Source organism: Salvelinus namaycush, chromosome 22 (assembly GCF_016432855.1).
Source record: "Salvelinus namaycush isolate Seneca chromosome 22, SaNama_1.0, whole genome shotgun sequence".
Taxonomy (NCBI): domain Eukaryota; kingdom Metazoa; phylum Chordata; class Actinopteri; order Salmoniformes; family Salmonidae; genus Salvelinus; species Salvelinus namaycush.
In genome coordinates, this window is record NC_052328.1 from 28,817,252 (window position 1) to 28,834,250 (window position 16,999).

The following is a 16,999-nucleotide window of genomic DNA, read 5'->3' on the forward strand; positions in this document are numbered from 1 at the left end:
TACGACATACAGCGTGCGTTAAAGCAAGACCGCACCGAAATTAATGGCGGAATAATAGTTTAACTTTTTCGAACAGAAATTACGAATTAACATCATAAATAGTTCTTACTATTTGATGAGCTTCCATCAGAATCTTGTACAAGTTGTCATTTGTCCAGAATAATCGTTGCTCGGTTGTAGAAGGTCGTCTTCAACTGTGGAATTAGCAGCAAACGTTAGCCATGTGGTGCAGACGTGTCCAGCTCAGCATAACGCAGAACAAAGAAAATCCCGAAAATCGCAATATACTGATATAAACTGATATAACTCGGTTTAAAATAACTACATTATGATGTTTTTAACACGTATATCGAATAAAATCAGAGCCGGATATATCTAGCGCCTATAACAACAGCTTTTCAGGACGCAATCCTGAGGTCTGTCTCGCGTCATGACGAACGTAGAAAAGACTGCACACCCGGTTCCAAGAGCTCTTGTTCGGCCTCAGAGCTACCTAGACACCCCATTCCAATTCTCACTGCTTACTGACATCTAGGGGAAGGGGTATGCAGTGCATGTAGACCCATAGATTACATGCAAATTAATAAACTGACCCTGGAACAGAGCCCCCGATTTCAGATTTCTCACTTCCTGACAGGAAGTTTGCTGCAAAATGAGTTCTGTTTTACTCACAGATATAATTCAAACGGTTTTAGAAACTAGAGAGTGTTTTCTATCCAATAGTAATAATAATATGCATATTGTACGAGCAAGAATTGAGTACGAGGCAGTTTAATTTGGGAACGAATTTTTACAAAGTCGAAATGGTGCCCCCCTATTGAGAAAAGGTCTTGCATTAAACTGCATCCATCTATTCTGTCAACAATGCCTTACTGTATGTCATGGAACTTTTAGTCAAATAGAACCAATTTTTAAAACCTTTTATAAAGTTGGTTTTGTAGCATAAACTGGGAATTAGATATTTTTGACTGATATTATGATTGTCTGTTTCATATCTGCATTGTAGTTAAAATGCTGTCAGTTCCACTTTAAACGTGGCCTTTTCAATGACAATTTGAATGTCATTGAGAAAACAGAAAGGTATCAAATAATTTTTTCACAAACATCCTTTCTGAATTTAAAAGTCATCCTAGAAGTAATCAGCTATTTGTAGTTTTCCAAAAGTATCTGTAATCTGATTACAATATTTTATGCGTAAAAAAAAAACGGTAATCTGTTACTCCCCAACCCTTAGTGAATACTATACTATACTACAGCCATGTCCGCAAAAACACTACAGTGAATACTACAGTAAAGTCCACAAAAACACTACAGTGAATACTACAGTCATGCCTGAAAAAACAATACATTGAATACTATACTATACATCAATCAATTCAAATTGTATTTGTCACATGCACAAGGTTAGCAGATGTTAATGCGAGTGTAGCGAAATGCTTGTGCTTCTAGTTCCGATAGTGCAGTAATATTTAACAAGTAATCTAACAATTCCCCAACAACAACCTAATACCAAATTTCTTCCGCCTCCTGAGGTTGAAGAGGCGCTGTTGCGCCTTCTTCACCACACTGTCTGTGTGGGTGGATCATTTCAGTTTGTCTGTGATGTGTACGCCTAGGAACTTAAAACTTTCCACCTTCTCCACTGCTGTCCCTTCGATGTGGATAGGGGGGTGCTCCCTCTGCTGTTTCCTGAAGTCCACAATCACTACAGCCATGTCAGCAAAAACACTACAGTGAATACTATAGTATACCAGTCATGCCCCCAAGAACACTGCAGTGAATACTACAGTAAAGTCTGCAAAAACACAACATTGAATACTATTGTATACTACAGTCATGTCTGCAAAAACACTAGTCCGCAGTACTATAGTATATAACTATAGTAATACTACAGTATTTATACCATATTATACTTTAGTATTTTTTCATGTGGGTAAGCTGTAAATGTGTAATATATTTGTAGGTTTGAACTAGGATCACAATGTAAATAAATTTACAACTTTTTTTTGTGTTATTCTCAACAAATTTCTAAATACATTGTATCCACATTTGTGGTTGTTTTGTTTTTTAAGTAGTCAGAGAAAATCTATCAGTCAAGGGATACTAAAGTGTTGAGTATAGTATTCTACAGTATACTGCAAAATTCTACAGTAAGCGCTACATGATCAAGTCGGAACCTCAGTGGAAATCCCCGGCATGAGCTCCCCAAGGACAGCGCGTTCAAATCAAAACAGCAGTAAAACTAGCTAGCAGTCCAATCCATCTAAAAATTCTAAAATAAGTACTACGTGATTGAGGAATACTAGAAGAAGAATAGAATTCTCCAGTATATGACAAAATTCTATTGTAAGCACTACACGATCGAAGGGGATACTACAATATATCATATAGTATTCTCCAGTATACTACAAAATACGTAAGTAAGCACTACACAATCAAAGTATACTACAGTGTGGTGTAGAATTCTACAGTATACTACACTTTACTATAGAATTCTATAGTAAGTAATATAGTTTTCTATAGTAAACTGTAGTATTGTTGTTTGTAGGAGATTACACATACCTGCTGAGAGTCTGGGGAAGATGAGGAAGAGGAGGAGGATGCGGCGGGCGAGATGGGGAGCCATGTGAGGGTTTGACTCTGTGTGTATGTGAGACAGGTATCTATGTACTGATGTGTGTGTCAAGAAAAAAAGTCAACAGCGAGAATTACTCTACTTCCTTATGTTCACAGACCTCACTTTAACTCTCTTCCTGCTTCTGTTTGTGTGTACATGCCCCCAACAGTGGCAGATAGCAACTATTGCATTATATAGACTAGTTTAACCTAAAACTCATAGTCACTACAATGTACATGTATGTCAGCTTTCTCTAAGGCCTTTTTGGGACCAAGATTCACTACTATCCTGTTGTCCTCTGATGGAAAACAGGCTATTAATGATAGAAATATTGGATGCAGGGACATAATGCACCACATTTTCAATGGCCAAATTCAATATTTCTGAAGAAGGCCATTAAAGGCTAAAATGTCAGTCTTTTAAAACTAGTAATGTTTAATAGTGAGCTAGCATTGCGCCTTTTTGTTTCCAAATTCAGTATTTCAGAATTAATTCTGTATAAAAAAACTATCATACATTTGTATCAAAGAAATTGATAGAATTGAGATGTGCTGCAGAGATGGAGTGATGAGAACTAGACCAAGACCTCCACAGACTCTCACGTTAAACCAGGTTCATAGTTCAGGGTCCTCCAGACCACAACCCAGTCTGATGTGGTTTCACGTTCAACATGAACGCTCTCTGTCTCTCTCCCTCTTCTATACAGGAAATAAGGCCTGGTCATACAGAAGGCGCAGCTCATAGCCACAGATAATGTATTCATAGCCGAAGTGTCAAAGTTAGCTCAGGAAGTTGCAGTACCACAAGGCTGCAAATTTTGGGTAAACTCATTCCGTGACGTCATGTTAAATACTGAGCTATACCTTTTATCTTTGGCTCCATCTCAGTAATCTACTTCTGATACATCAGAATTTAACACTAAAACTCACAAAACACAGAACTCACCATTTTTGATAGCCCACAGGCACTTCTTCAGTATGACATTTTCTTTTGAATTTCCTCTATTGTATTTTAGTTTTTCAGTCCTACTACCTTTGTTACTGCCTGTAGGGTTTGCCCAGCGGTTGGAGGCTTAAAAGTATTGAAGTGGCAGCAATATAGAGTCACAATTGGGTTATTTTACAAAAAGGTTGTGGATTTCCAGAATCTGGTGAAGAAAATTTAGGTTGGGCCCTAAAAGCTAAATACCTTGTGTCAAATGTTCACCATGGTCTGCCTGGGAGGAGTTCTAACCCAGCCATTGGTCGTGTTCCTCTGCTCAGACGTTGCTGATGCATGCCAGATCTTCCAATGCCTGGATAGGTATTTTACATATCAGCAAACCACATAAAGGTTGTGTTCCCCTGCTCAGATGGTGCATGCATCAACCAATGGTTGCCACGTCGTCATCAATTGTGCTGTCGGGCACTAGATTGCAATAATGCGACCATCTAGTTCTCACCAGAATGTTCCAGATGGACTAGATATTTATTCATTGGATGATTCTGCCATTGATTGGCTTCCCGCCTACAAATATCTGGGCATCTGATTGACAAAGACTTAATGTTTAAAAAAAACATATGGATGAGCTAGTTAAAAAGCTATGATTTAAAGTGGGCTTTTTAGAAATAGATCTTGCCTCTCCCTAAATAGCAGGAAGCAGATTGTACAGTTGACTTTACTGCCAGTTCTTGATTATGATGACACCATTTACCAGTTTGCAGCAACCACTACTCTTAAAGCTTTGGATGGTGTCTACCATAGCGCCATTCGTTTTATCACTGGTGACAGTTTTCATACTCACCACTGCATCCTGTATCAAAAGGTTGGCTGGTTCTCAAGTAGATCAGTTAATGATTTCCTTTTTGTTTACAAAGCCCTACTACACAAGCTTCCAACCAACCTAACTTCGTTGCTACCGTATGAAAGAATGAGATACCAAACCTGTTCACAGAGTTGGTTATCTCTTCAGATTCCTCAGGTCTCCACGAAATTAGGTAAATCCGCTTTTAGTTTCCAAGCTCCACATTTCTTTCAGCACTTACAAAATCCATTACATTTGGATTCCCTGGTGCCACTGGAGCATTTTAAAACCCTGGTGATGAGTTCACCGAGGTATACAATTGATTTAATAATTTGTTTATGATGCCTGTGATGATCTAATGTAATGTGCTTGTTATTATATCTTGTTATTCTATCTTGTATTTTATCTTTTATTTTATGTCCTCAGGGCACCATTGAAAATGAGACCCTGGTCTCAATTGGGTTCCCCTGATTAAATAAAAATGAATAAATCATAATAGCATATGATGTGGTTAGCTGATACATAAAATACCTGTCCAGGAGATATAAGATCTAGAATGCGTCAGCAACATCTGAGCAGAGAAACACGACCCATATGTTATATAAATGAACGGACAGTCGATGACGTGGAAGGCAACCATTGATGCATGCAACATCTGAGCAGGGGAACACAACTTTTATGTTGCCTTAGCCCCTCCTACAGAGACAAACCAAAAAGGTTAATCAATCAAAAAACAACACATTCAAAATGACAAATAATATTGTCTGTAACATAAAGTAAACTACCATAAATGAATCAAAGTAATTGTTGACTGCGAACAACAGTTACAAAATGACCATGGAATAAAGTGCATGGATGCATGGATTATGTGAACAGCGCTAGACCAAACGGTCAAGAAAAAATGGCGCCAGAGAAGAAGGCTGACGTTTTACGTGTCCCCAACCGATTGTGTTTTTAATTTGTTTATTTGCGGTTTTTGTAACTTAATTATTTACATATTTTGTACATAATGTTGCCGCTACCGTCTCTTATGACCGAAAATAACTTCTGGACATCAGGACTGTGACCACGCACTGGCAGAATCTTTTTTTTCCTTTAACGAGTCTGACGAGCCCGACGCGAATGACATACTGCTTTCTCGGGAACAGATCCCCGTGATTTGCGTGAAGAGGAGGCAGAGAAAAAGGGGATAAAGGGCGGGCTGCCTTCTGAAAATTTGTAGGCGATCGGAATAAAAACAACACTTCCTTTCATTCTGCTAGCAAACGTGAAATCTTTGGAGAATAAAATAGATGACCTACGCGGAAGATTAAACTACCAACGGGACATTCAAAACTGTAATATCTTATGCTTTAAGGAGTCGTGGCTGAACGACGACTCTATCAACATACAGCTGGCTGGTTATACGATGTACCGGCAGGATAGAACAGTGGAGTCTGATAAGACAAGAGGCAGCGGACTATGTATTTTTGTAAATAACAGCTGGTGCACGATATCTAAGTCTCGAGCTATTGTTCACCTGAGGTAGAATATCTCATGATAAGCTGTAGACCACACTACCTACCTAGAGAGTTTTCATCTGTATTTTTCGTAGCTGTTTACATACCACCACAGTCAGAGGCTGGTACTAAGACAGCATTGAATGAGCTGTATTCCGCCATAAGCAAACAAGAAAACTATCACACAGAGGCGGCGCTCCTAGTAGCAGGGGACTTTAATGCAGGGAAACTTATATCCGTTTTACCAAATTTCTATCAGCATGTTAAATGTGCAACCAGAGGAAAACAAACTCTGGAATATCTTTACTTCACACACAGAGACGCATACAAAGCTCTCCCTCACGACTCCAACAGCATCATTACATTTGCAGATGACACAACAGTGGTAGGCCTGATCACCGAAAATGACGAGACAGCCTATAGGGAGGAGGTCAGAGACCTGGCCACGTGGTGCCAGGACAACAACCTCTCCCTCAACGTGATCATGTCAAAGGAGATGATTGTAGACTACAGGAAAAAGAGGACCGAGTACACCCCCATTCTCATCAACGAGGCTGCAGTGGAGCAGGTTGAGAGCTTCAAGTTCCTTGGTGTCCACATCACCAACAAACTAACATGGTCCAAGCACACCAAGACAGTTGTGAAGAGGGCACGACAAAACCTATTCCCCCTCAGGAGACTGAAAAGATTTAGCATGGGTCCTCAGATCCTCAAAAGGTTCTACAGCTGCACCATCGAGAGCATCCTGACTGGTTGCATCACTGCCTGGTATGGCAACTGCTCGGCCTCTGACCACAAGACACTACAGAGGGTAGTGCGAACAGCCCAGTACATCACTGTAGCCAAGCTCCCTGCCATCCAGGACCTCTATACCAGGCGGTATGTCAGAGGAAGGCCCTAAAAATTGTCAAAGACTCCAGCCACCCTAGTCATAGACTGTTCTCTCTGCTACCTTACGGCAAGCGGTACCGGAGCGCCAAGTCTAGGTCCAAGAGGCTTCTAAACAGCTTCTACTCCCAAGCCAAAAGACTCCTCAACACCTAATCAAACGGCTACCCATACTATTTGCATTGCCCCTCCTTTTTACACCGCTGCTACTCTCTGTTGTTATCATCTATGCATAGTCACTTTAATAACTCTACCTACATGTACATATTACTTCAACTAACCGGTGCCCCCGCACATTGACTCTGTATCGGTACCCCCCCCCCCCCCCCCGTGTATAGTCTCGCTATTGTTATTTTACTGCTGCTCTTTAATAACTTGTTACTTTTATTTCTTATTCTTATCCATATTTTTTTTGTTAACTGCATTGTTGGTTAGGGGCTTGTAAGTAAGCATTTCACTGTAAGTCTACACCTGTTGTACTTGGCACATGTGGCTATTACAAATTGATTTGATTTAAGTATAACAAACATGTAATCTGATGTGTCCCGGCATGATATTACTGAGATATACAGTACATGAATGAAATGACTCTGGTGTGTGTAGGTGCTTCGGTAGCCTACTCTATAGGGCCCTGCTTAACCCCGTCACACAGCCTTCAGGCTTTGGCTAACGAAGCATCCAATTTTGAATTATTCCCGCCCAGATCAGAAGGCTTTTATTTTGAGTCTTTGTCTGTGCAACTGTTTTATATCATAACAAGTAAATGTTTATACGAGGCCACACAACACTGATCTCTCTCTTAGTACCAGCCATAGTATTACATATAGAACTATTTAGGCTAATAGGATCTCTGTGGTGCCAGCAAACTCATTGGGTTCTGACTGCCATCTTATTCAGATTATGCCTATCTTCATTAAAGCTTTATAGAGAAGACCATTATTCAAATTTAAAGTTAGCCTTTTATAGAGAGGGCATCCATTGAACTCCTATACATACCCTTTAAGCTCTGGACCTGTTTCTGTTTCTGTAGTGAACTCTAGTCCCTGTATAACTGACCCAACAGGCTGTTTGGCCCGCTGGATACTGATGAATACTGTCTTCATCCAGCAGGGGTCAGTAAAGTTCCATCTGGGATGTAAAGTGATGAACATACAGTAAGTGCAATGTACAGCTAAGATAAGGAAGGAGTCAAGGACACACTGCTGGTTTTTAAAAAATGAATTTGCACAAACACTTTTCAGAATGATGATTGATACAATTTACCCATTGATCTCACCATAATGCCGTTGTCAACTTCCATGAAACTGTAATAGACTAATGAAAAAAGCCAGAAAACATTCAACTACTACATGTTCACATTTAGAGAACCTTGTAGAATTCATCTGCATATTTATGATTCTGTACATATAAAGTTTTGGCATATTGATAGCTTATTTCCTTACTTGGCATAAGCTACAGTATTCATGAATATTCACGAAGAGTCGTGGTCACTTGTGACAGAGTCTACACACCTCTTGACAGTCAGGTTATCACAGTTTTCACAGTTTGCTGCAATAAGATACATCAAAAGAAAGTTTGTTTTGAAGTGTCTGTCCTCTCTATATCGTAGATCTACAGTATATCTCTCACATTTGTGAGAGTCTCATCTTTCCATAGAGGGGTCATAATAGTTTGTAGCCCAAATCGTTTGGATGCTACAGACGTTTTCTTGAGAAGACAGAATTTGGTAATGTCTCCTGGTCTGATAAACACTGCAGATGTGGAAGGCCACCATATGCAGAAGCGGTGGACTGAGACGCAGCCCATGCAAAAAAGCATCTAGTTTGAACAGACATATTTTAGTGGGTATTTCATTATTAGATTGCTGCACAGGCATCGACTATCTTTTTAAATGCAAGGGTCGTATTCTAGACCGTATTCCAGCCCTTTGTTAGTGCATGATAACACTGCAACTGCTAACTCCTATGTTTGCCTTGAGTCTAATATCTATGATCTTGTTATTCTCCATTATGTATTTTGTGGTAATTGTCAACTGCTGTACCTTTGTAACCCCTGCCAACTGATGTAACGCAACGTATGACTGATAAACACTATTCAACTGGAAATCTGTCTCATGGTCCTCTCAGTCTATAGTTCAAGTTTAACCATCGCAAGCATCTAGATTCACCAATATCTAGTCTAGACTTCTTTCACTAAATGTTATATATGGATAGGCACAAAACACTATTTGGATAGGTGTGAAATACAATTTCATATGATCAAATCAAAATCTAATTTTATTTGTCACATGCTTCATAAAACAGGTGTAGACTAACAGTGAAATGCTTCCTTACAGGTCCTTCCCAGCAATGCAGAATACAATGAAACAAATCTAATAACAATAATAGAAAACACAAGGAATAAATCCACAATGAGCAATGATAGCTAGGCTATATACACGGGTACCAGTACGGAAAGTATTTAGACCCCTTGACTTTCTCCACATTTTGTTACGTTGCAGCCTTATTCTAAAATTGGTTAAATCGTTTTTCCCCCTACACACATACCCCATGATGACAAATCAAAAATCAGGTTTAGAATTTTTGGCAAATGTATAAAATGTAAGAAAATATCACATTCCCATAAGTATTCAGACCTTTTACTCAGTACTTTGCTGAAGCACCTTTTGCAGTGATTACAGCCTTGAGTCTTCTTGGGTATGACACTACAAGGTTGTTACACCTGTATTTGGGGAGTTTGTCCCCTTCTTCTCTGCAGATCCTCTCAAGCGTCGCTACACAACTATTTTTCAGGTCTCTACAGAGATGTTTGAGCAGGTTCAAGTCCGGGCTCTGGCTGGGCCACTCAAGAACATTCAGAGTCTTGTTCCGAAGTCACTCCTGTGTTGTCTTGGCTGTGTGCTTAGGGTCGTTGTCCTGTTGGAAGATGAACTGTCACCCGAGTCTGAGGTCATGAGCATTCTGGAGCAGGTTTACATCAAGGATCTCTCTGTACTTTGCTCTGTTCATCTTTCCCTCGATCCTGAATAGTCTCCCAGCCCCTGCTGCTGAAAATCATCCCCACAGCATGATGCTGACATCACCATGCTTCACCGTAGGGATGGTGCAAGTTTCCTCCAGACGTGACACTTGGCATTCAGGCCAAAGAATTTAATCTTGGTTTCATCAGACAAGAGATTCTTGTTTCTCATGGTCTGAGAGTCCTTTCGGTGCCTTTTGGCAAACTAAGTGGGTTGTCGTGCCTTTTACTGAGCAGTGGCTTCCGTCTAACCACTCTACCATAAAGGCCTGATGCAGAGATGAGAGAACTTTCCAGAAGGACAACCATTTCCACATAGGAACTCTAGAGCTCTGTCAGAGTGACCATCGGGTTCTTGGTCACCTCCCCCGATTGCTCAGTTTGGCCGGGCGGCCAGCTCTAGGAAGAGTCTTGGTGGTTCCAAACTTCTTACATTTAAGAATGATGGAGGCCACTGTGTTGTTGGGGACCTTCAATGCTGCATACATGTTTTGGAACCTTTCCCCAGATCTGTGCCTCGACACAATCCTGTCTCGGAGTTCTCGGACAATTCCTTTGACCTTATGGCTTGGTTTCTGCTCTGTCATGCATTGTCAACTATGGGTCCTTATATAGACAAGTGTGTGCCTTTCCAAATAATGTCCAATCAATTGAATTTACTACAGGTGCACTCCAATCAAGTTGTAGAAACATCTCAAGGATGATCAATGGAAACAGGATGCACCTGAGCTCAATTTTGAGTCTCATAGCAAAGGGTCTAAATACTTACAGTACCAGTCAAAAGTTTGGACACACCTACTCATTCAAAGGTTTTTCTTCATTTTTACTATTTTCTACATTGTAGAATAATAGTGAAGACATCAAAACTATGAAATAACACATATGGAATCATGTAACCAAAAAAACTGTTAATACAATCAAAATATAAAAGTTATATTCTTCAAAGTAGCTATCCTTTAACTTGATGACAGCTCTGCACACACTTGGCATTCTCTCAACAGGCTTCAAGAGGAATGCTTTTCCAACAGTCTTGAAGGAGTTCCCACATATGCTGAGCACTTGTTGGCTGCTTTTCCTTCACTCTGCGGTCCAACTCATCCAAAACCATCTCAATTGGGTTGAGGTCAGGTGATTGTGGAGGCCAAGTCATCTGATGCAGCACTCCTTCACTCTCCTTCTTGGTCAAATAGCCCTTAAACAGCTTGGAGGTGTGTTTTGGGTCATTATAGCTACGTTTGATGTCTTCACTATTATTCTACAATGTAGACCATAGTAAAAATAAAGAAAAACCCTTGAATGAGTCGGTGTGTCCAAACTTTTGACTGGTCTGCATGTAAATAAGGCATTTCTGTTTTACATTTTTCATACATTTGCAAACATTTCTAAAAACCTTTTTTCGCTTTGTCATTATGGGTTATTGTCTGTAGATTGATGAGATTTTTTTTAAAATACATTTTCGAACAAGGCTGTAACGTAACAAAATGTGGAAAAAGTCAAGGGATCTGAAATCTTTTCAAATGCACTGTATGTGTCTGTAGCTGTATTGAGGTGAATGAACCTACAGCAGCCAAGGTGATAATGGCTGGGCTCATTTTTACTTATTTTTGCTGTTCTCCAAATAACATTTTAAAGTTTAATTGTATAGAAAAGCAGTAAATGAGCTTAAAAAATATAAAAAATATCCCCCCCCACCCCCTTCAGGAGCTGTCTGAAACTCCCTGGTTATGGCCCTGCTTGTGAGTCATCACCAGCATAATGGGTTTGGCTGTATTATAGGACCCAGGTAGCATGGCAATCACATCAGAGCACCTGGGGCTGTAAGTACGTATCAGTTAAGAGTGCTGATTTAGGTTAAATCAGATTAAATGGACAGATCAGCACTGCTATCAGCACTGCTATTCTGAGACGCTTGATACATAGGGCCACATATGGCCATCTAACATTACCGGATAGGCCCCACATCTACCATTACTGGATAGGCCCCTGATCTAACACTACTGGATAGGCCCCAGATCTAACATTATGGGATAGGCCCCAGATCTAACATTACTGGATAGGCCCCAGATCTAACATTACTGGATAGGCCCCAGATCTAACATTACTGGATAGCCCCAGATCTAACAGGATTACTACCCTCTTCTATACTGAAGAGAGGATTACTACCCTCTTCTATACGAAGAGAGGGTAGTAATCCTCTCTTCAGTTATACTGAAGTGATCAATGTCATCAAGAGGAAATAATGCTACAATTTCCAACTTGATTGGAGAATGTGAAGACAATGATGTTGTCCTGACTCAATGAAGGGTTGACTAATCATTTATTCATTATAATCAGTTCATATGTGGCCTTAAAGGGATTATTGATCTATTCTAATGGGAGAATACATGTCTTCTTTATTTCTCGTTCTCTCTCTCTGCTGCATTCCAATCACTTCCATTGATCATTCATCCTTCCAATCACTTCCATTGATCATTCATCCTTCCCATCACTTCCATTGATCATTCATCCTTCCAATGACTTTCATTGATTATTCATCCTTCCCATCACTTCCATTGATCATTCATCCTTCCCATCACTTCCATTGATCATTCATCCTTCCAATTACTTCCATTGATCATTCATCCTTCCCATCACTTCCATTGATCATTTGTCCTTCCAATCACTTCCATTGATCATTCGTCCTTCCAATCACTTCCATTGATCATTCGTCATTCCAATCACTTCCATTGATCATTCATCATTCCAATCACTTCCATTGATCATTCATCCTTCCAATCACTTCCATTGATCATTCGTCCTTTTAATCACTTCTATTGATCATGCATCCTTCCAATCAGTTCATATGTGGCCTTAAAGTGATTATTGATCTATTCTAATGGAAGAATACATATCTTCTTTATTTCTCGTTCTCTCTCTCTGCTGCATTCCAATCACTTCCATTGATCATTCATCCTTCCAATCACTTCCATTGATCATTCATCCTTCCCATCACTTCCATTGATCATTCATCCTTCCAATGACTTTCATTGATTATTCATCCTTCCCATCACTTCCATTGATCATTCATCCTTCCAATCACTTCCATTGATCATTCATCCTTCCAATCACTTCCATTGATCATTCGTCCTTTTAATCACTTCCATTGATCATTCGTCCTTCCAATCACTTCCATTGATCATTCGTCCTTCCAATCACTTTCATTGATCATTCATCATTCCAATCACTTCCATTGATCATTCATCCTTCCAATCACTTCCATTGATCATTCATCCTTCCCATCACTTCCATTGATCATTCATCCTTCCCATCACTTCCATTGATCATTCGTCCTTTTAATCACTTCCATTAATCATTCATCCTTTCAATATCTTCCATTGATCATTCATCCTTCCTCTGTTGTGTTGTCTCTTCTTTATGTTGTCCTGTAGAGGCCAGAGTCACACACATTTGTTCCTACTCTGTTCCATTTAATAAAGGGAAAGTATTACTAGTCAATGATGTTGTAGATTTGCATATTCCAGCTGGGGATTGTATTGTGTGAGAAAGAACAGTTTACATTCATAAAATTGTTCCCATTTGTTTTCCTGTTACCAAAAACACAAAAACACTGTCTCTCTCTCTATGTAAGTTCAATGGCATCAACTGTCATCTTTTTCACTGAGTGTCTCTACACGTGCACATGCAAACACGTGCTTGCACACACACGCACACGCACACACACACACACACTGATGATTGATGCCAAGCTGTGACAGGGCTCTGGAGATATCTGTCATTATGAGTTATCTTTACATCGTTAGTCTCTATAAAGAGTTCATACATTTGTAGAAAAAAAGGCTTTATATTGAGATGTGAATGGAGGAATCTTGGCTGTCTACCATTTCCTTATTAGACAGAGCTCATTGACACACAGTAATTGCCTAATACTGTATATCATTTTTAGTGGATGTGTTCTAAGGAACTCACAGTGGGTCGGAGTCGGGACCTAGATGATGTGTCCCGGAAACTTGGATTAGGACTGAGTGCTAGTAGCTAATACCCTCTGGATTAGGACTGGGTGTGGACATCGGATCCACTCTGATAACCACTGGATTAGGACTGGGTGTGGACATAGGATCCACTCTGATAACCACTGGATCAGGACTGGGTGTGGACATCGGATCCACTCTGATAACCACTGGATTAGGACTGGGTGTGGACATCGGATCCACTCTGATAACCACTGGATTAGGACTGGGTGTGGACATCGGATCAACTCTGATAACCACTGGATTAGGACTGGGTGTGGACATAGGATCCACTCTGATAACCACTGGATTAGGACTGGGTGTGGACATCGGATCCACTCTGATAACCACTGGATTAGGACTGGGTGTGGACATCGGATCCACTCTGATAACCACTGGATTAGGACTGGGTGTGTACATAGGATCCACTCTGATAACCACTGGATTAGGACTGGGTGTGGACATCGGATCCACTCTGATAACCACTGGATTAGGACTGGGTGTGGACATCAGATCCACTCTGATAACCACTGGATTAGGACTGGGTGTGGACATCGGATCCACTCTGATAACCACTGGATTAGGACTGGGTGTGGACATCGGATCCACTCTGATAACCACTGGATTAGGACTGGGTGTGGACATCGGATCCACTCTGATAACCACTGGATTAGGACTGGGTGTGGACATAGGATCCACTCTGATAACCATTGGATTAGGACTGGGTGCGGACATAGGATCCACTCTGATAACCACTGGATTAGGACTGGGTGTGGACATCGGATCCACTCTGATAACCACTGGATTAGGACTGGGTGTGGACATAGGATCCACTCTGATAACCACTGGATTAGAGAGAGGGTAAGAGGCAGCAGGGGGTATGTTTTGGATTGGCAGGCTGGCACAGGGCAAAAGAGATGGTGGCATTATCTTCTATAGAAAGTGTGGATTACTCTCTCTCTCTCTCTCTTTCTCTCTGTCTCTCTCTCTCTCTCTCTCTCTCTCACCGCCCTTAAGGTTGAGTACTGGAGTGATTTTGTCTGAGGTTTATCACCTTCTAATGTATTTGAAGCAGTTTACAGGTAGTTTAACATTATCATCCTGCTGTCTGCGCGTGCAAGGCAAGTGTGTGTGTGTGTGTGTGTGAGTACTCTATAAAGCTTTTTCATAAACTGGACTTTCAGTAGTCCATGAGTTGTCAAAACTAAGACAGTGTGTGCTGTGTGGACACTTCCTTACACTACCCTGTCTGTCCGTCTGATGATCCTGGCACTGACAGCTCCCTCTACAGTGAGAAACTGATAAAGAGCTTTTCTCCTCCTCTGTCACGTCTTTAAGCGGGTTTTGGCAGGACGTCTGAATGCAGCAGCACTTTGTGATTGACTCAGACCTTACACTCTTAGGATGAGAGCTCCTCATCTCTGACAAGCTCTGTTAGGATGAGAGCTCGTCTCTGACAAGATCTGTTAGGATGAGAGCTCGTTTCTGACAAGCTCTGTTAGGATGAGAGCTCATCTCTGATAAGCTGGCGGACGGGAAACTTTTGAGAAATGATCATAATCAGACTCTCCCTGTGGCATTTAATTATAATCCTTGAGCAATATATAAGAACTAGAGCATTTAGCTTTCTCTCTATGGAACTACGTATCTGTTCAATTTGTATTCCGTGTGCTCCTGCCTACCTGATCTATGTTGTCCCACTTCTACGTTCTGCACCTGTGCTCATTTGATCTGTGTTATTCTATTTGTATGTTCTGCACCTGTGTGCTACCGCTGCGTTCCAGAGGTACAGAGGTAGCTAGCTATGGCAACGCAACATGTTGTCATGGCAACGTTGGGGAGCATTGCGACACTACAGGCTTCTACAGTGAGAATCTGCAAGCCCCTCTCAGATGTGTGTGTGTGTGTGTGTGTGTGTGTGTGTGTGTGTGTGTGTGTGTGTGTGTGCGTGTGCGTGTGCGTGTGTGTGTGTGTGTGTGTTTAATGGAATGAGAGTGTGAATGTTTCCACCAAAAAGATAGAGAGAACATTAAGAAGGCAGAGACTGGGGGTATTTATAATAGTGTGCGCGCATGTGTGTGTTTTCGTGCACCTGTTTGTGAGAGAGTTTATAGTAGTGTGTGTGATGGTAAGAGAGACAGATTTAGGGAACTGAGGGGAAGCTGGAGACACCATGTCATGCTGCAACAGAGAGGGAACTGAGGGGAAGCTGGAGACACTATGTCATGCTGCAACAGAGATGGAACTGAGGGGAAGCTGGAGACACTATGTCATGCTGCAACAGAGGGGGAACTGAGGGGAAGCTGGAGACACTATGTCATGCTGCAACAGAGAGGGAACTGAGGGGAAGCTGGAGACACTATGTCATGCTGCAACAGAGAGGGAACTGAGGGGAAGCTGGAGACACCATGTCATGCTACAACAGAGAGGGAACTGAGGGGAAGCTGGAGACACCATGTCATGCTACAACAGAGAGGGAACTGAGGGGAAGCTGGAGACACCATGTCATGCTACAACAGAGAGGGAACTGAGGGGAAGCTGGAGACACTATGTCATGCTGCAACAGAGAGGGAACTGAGGGGAAGCTGGAGACACCATGTCATGCTACAACAGAGAGGGAACTGAGGGGAAGCTGGAGACACCATGTCATGCTACAACAGAGAGGGAACTGAAGTGAGGCTAGAGACATAGTGCACTATGTCCCTCAACTCTGGACCTAGAAGCCAGTTCCACTGCATATATTCATTGTTGCCCAATATTTAGGAAACTATTTAGATCTGAGACACCAGGTGCAATTAATTATCAGGTAGAACAGAAAACCAGCAGGCTTCGGACCTCGTAGGGTAAGAGTTGAATACCTATGCACTATGTCATGCTGCAACAAAGAGGGAACTGAAGGGAAGCTAGAGACACTATGTCATGCTGCAACAGAGAGGGAACTGAAGGGAAGCTAGAGACACTATGTCATGCTGTAACAGAGGGGGAATGGAAGGGAAGCTAGAGACACTATGTCATGCTGTAACAGAGAGGGAACTGAAGGGAAGCTAGAGACACTATGTCATGCTGTAACAGAGGGGGAATGGAAGGGAAGCTAGAGACACCATGTCATGCTGTAACAGAGAGGGAACTGAAGGGAAGCTAGAGACACTATGTCATGCTGTAACAGAGAGGGAACTGAAGGGAAGCT

At 41.4% G+C, this 16,999-nt stretch overlaps 1 protein-coding gene across 1 annotated transcript in view; it reads left to right on the plus strand.

Moving 5' to 3' along the window:
* Positions 1-16,999, plus strand: part of LOC120017827 (semaphorin-4G-like) — a 69,072-nt gene that overhangs the window by 11,286 nt on the left and 40,787 nt on the right. The window contains exon 2 of the mRNA XM_038960796.1: positions 13,857-14,673. Within this exon, the coding sequence (XP_038816724.1) occupies positions 13,857-14,673 (817 nt within the window). The remainder of the gene's footprint in view (positions 1-13,856; positions 14,674-16,999) is intronic.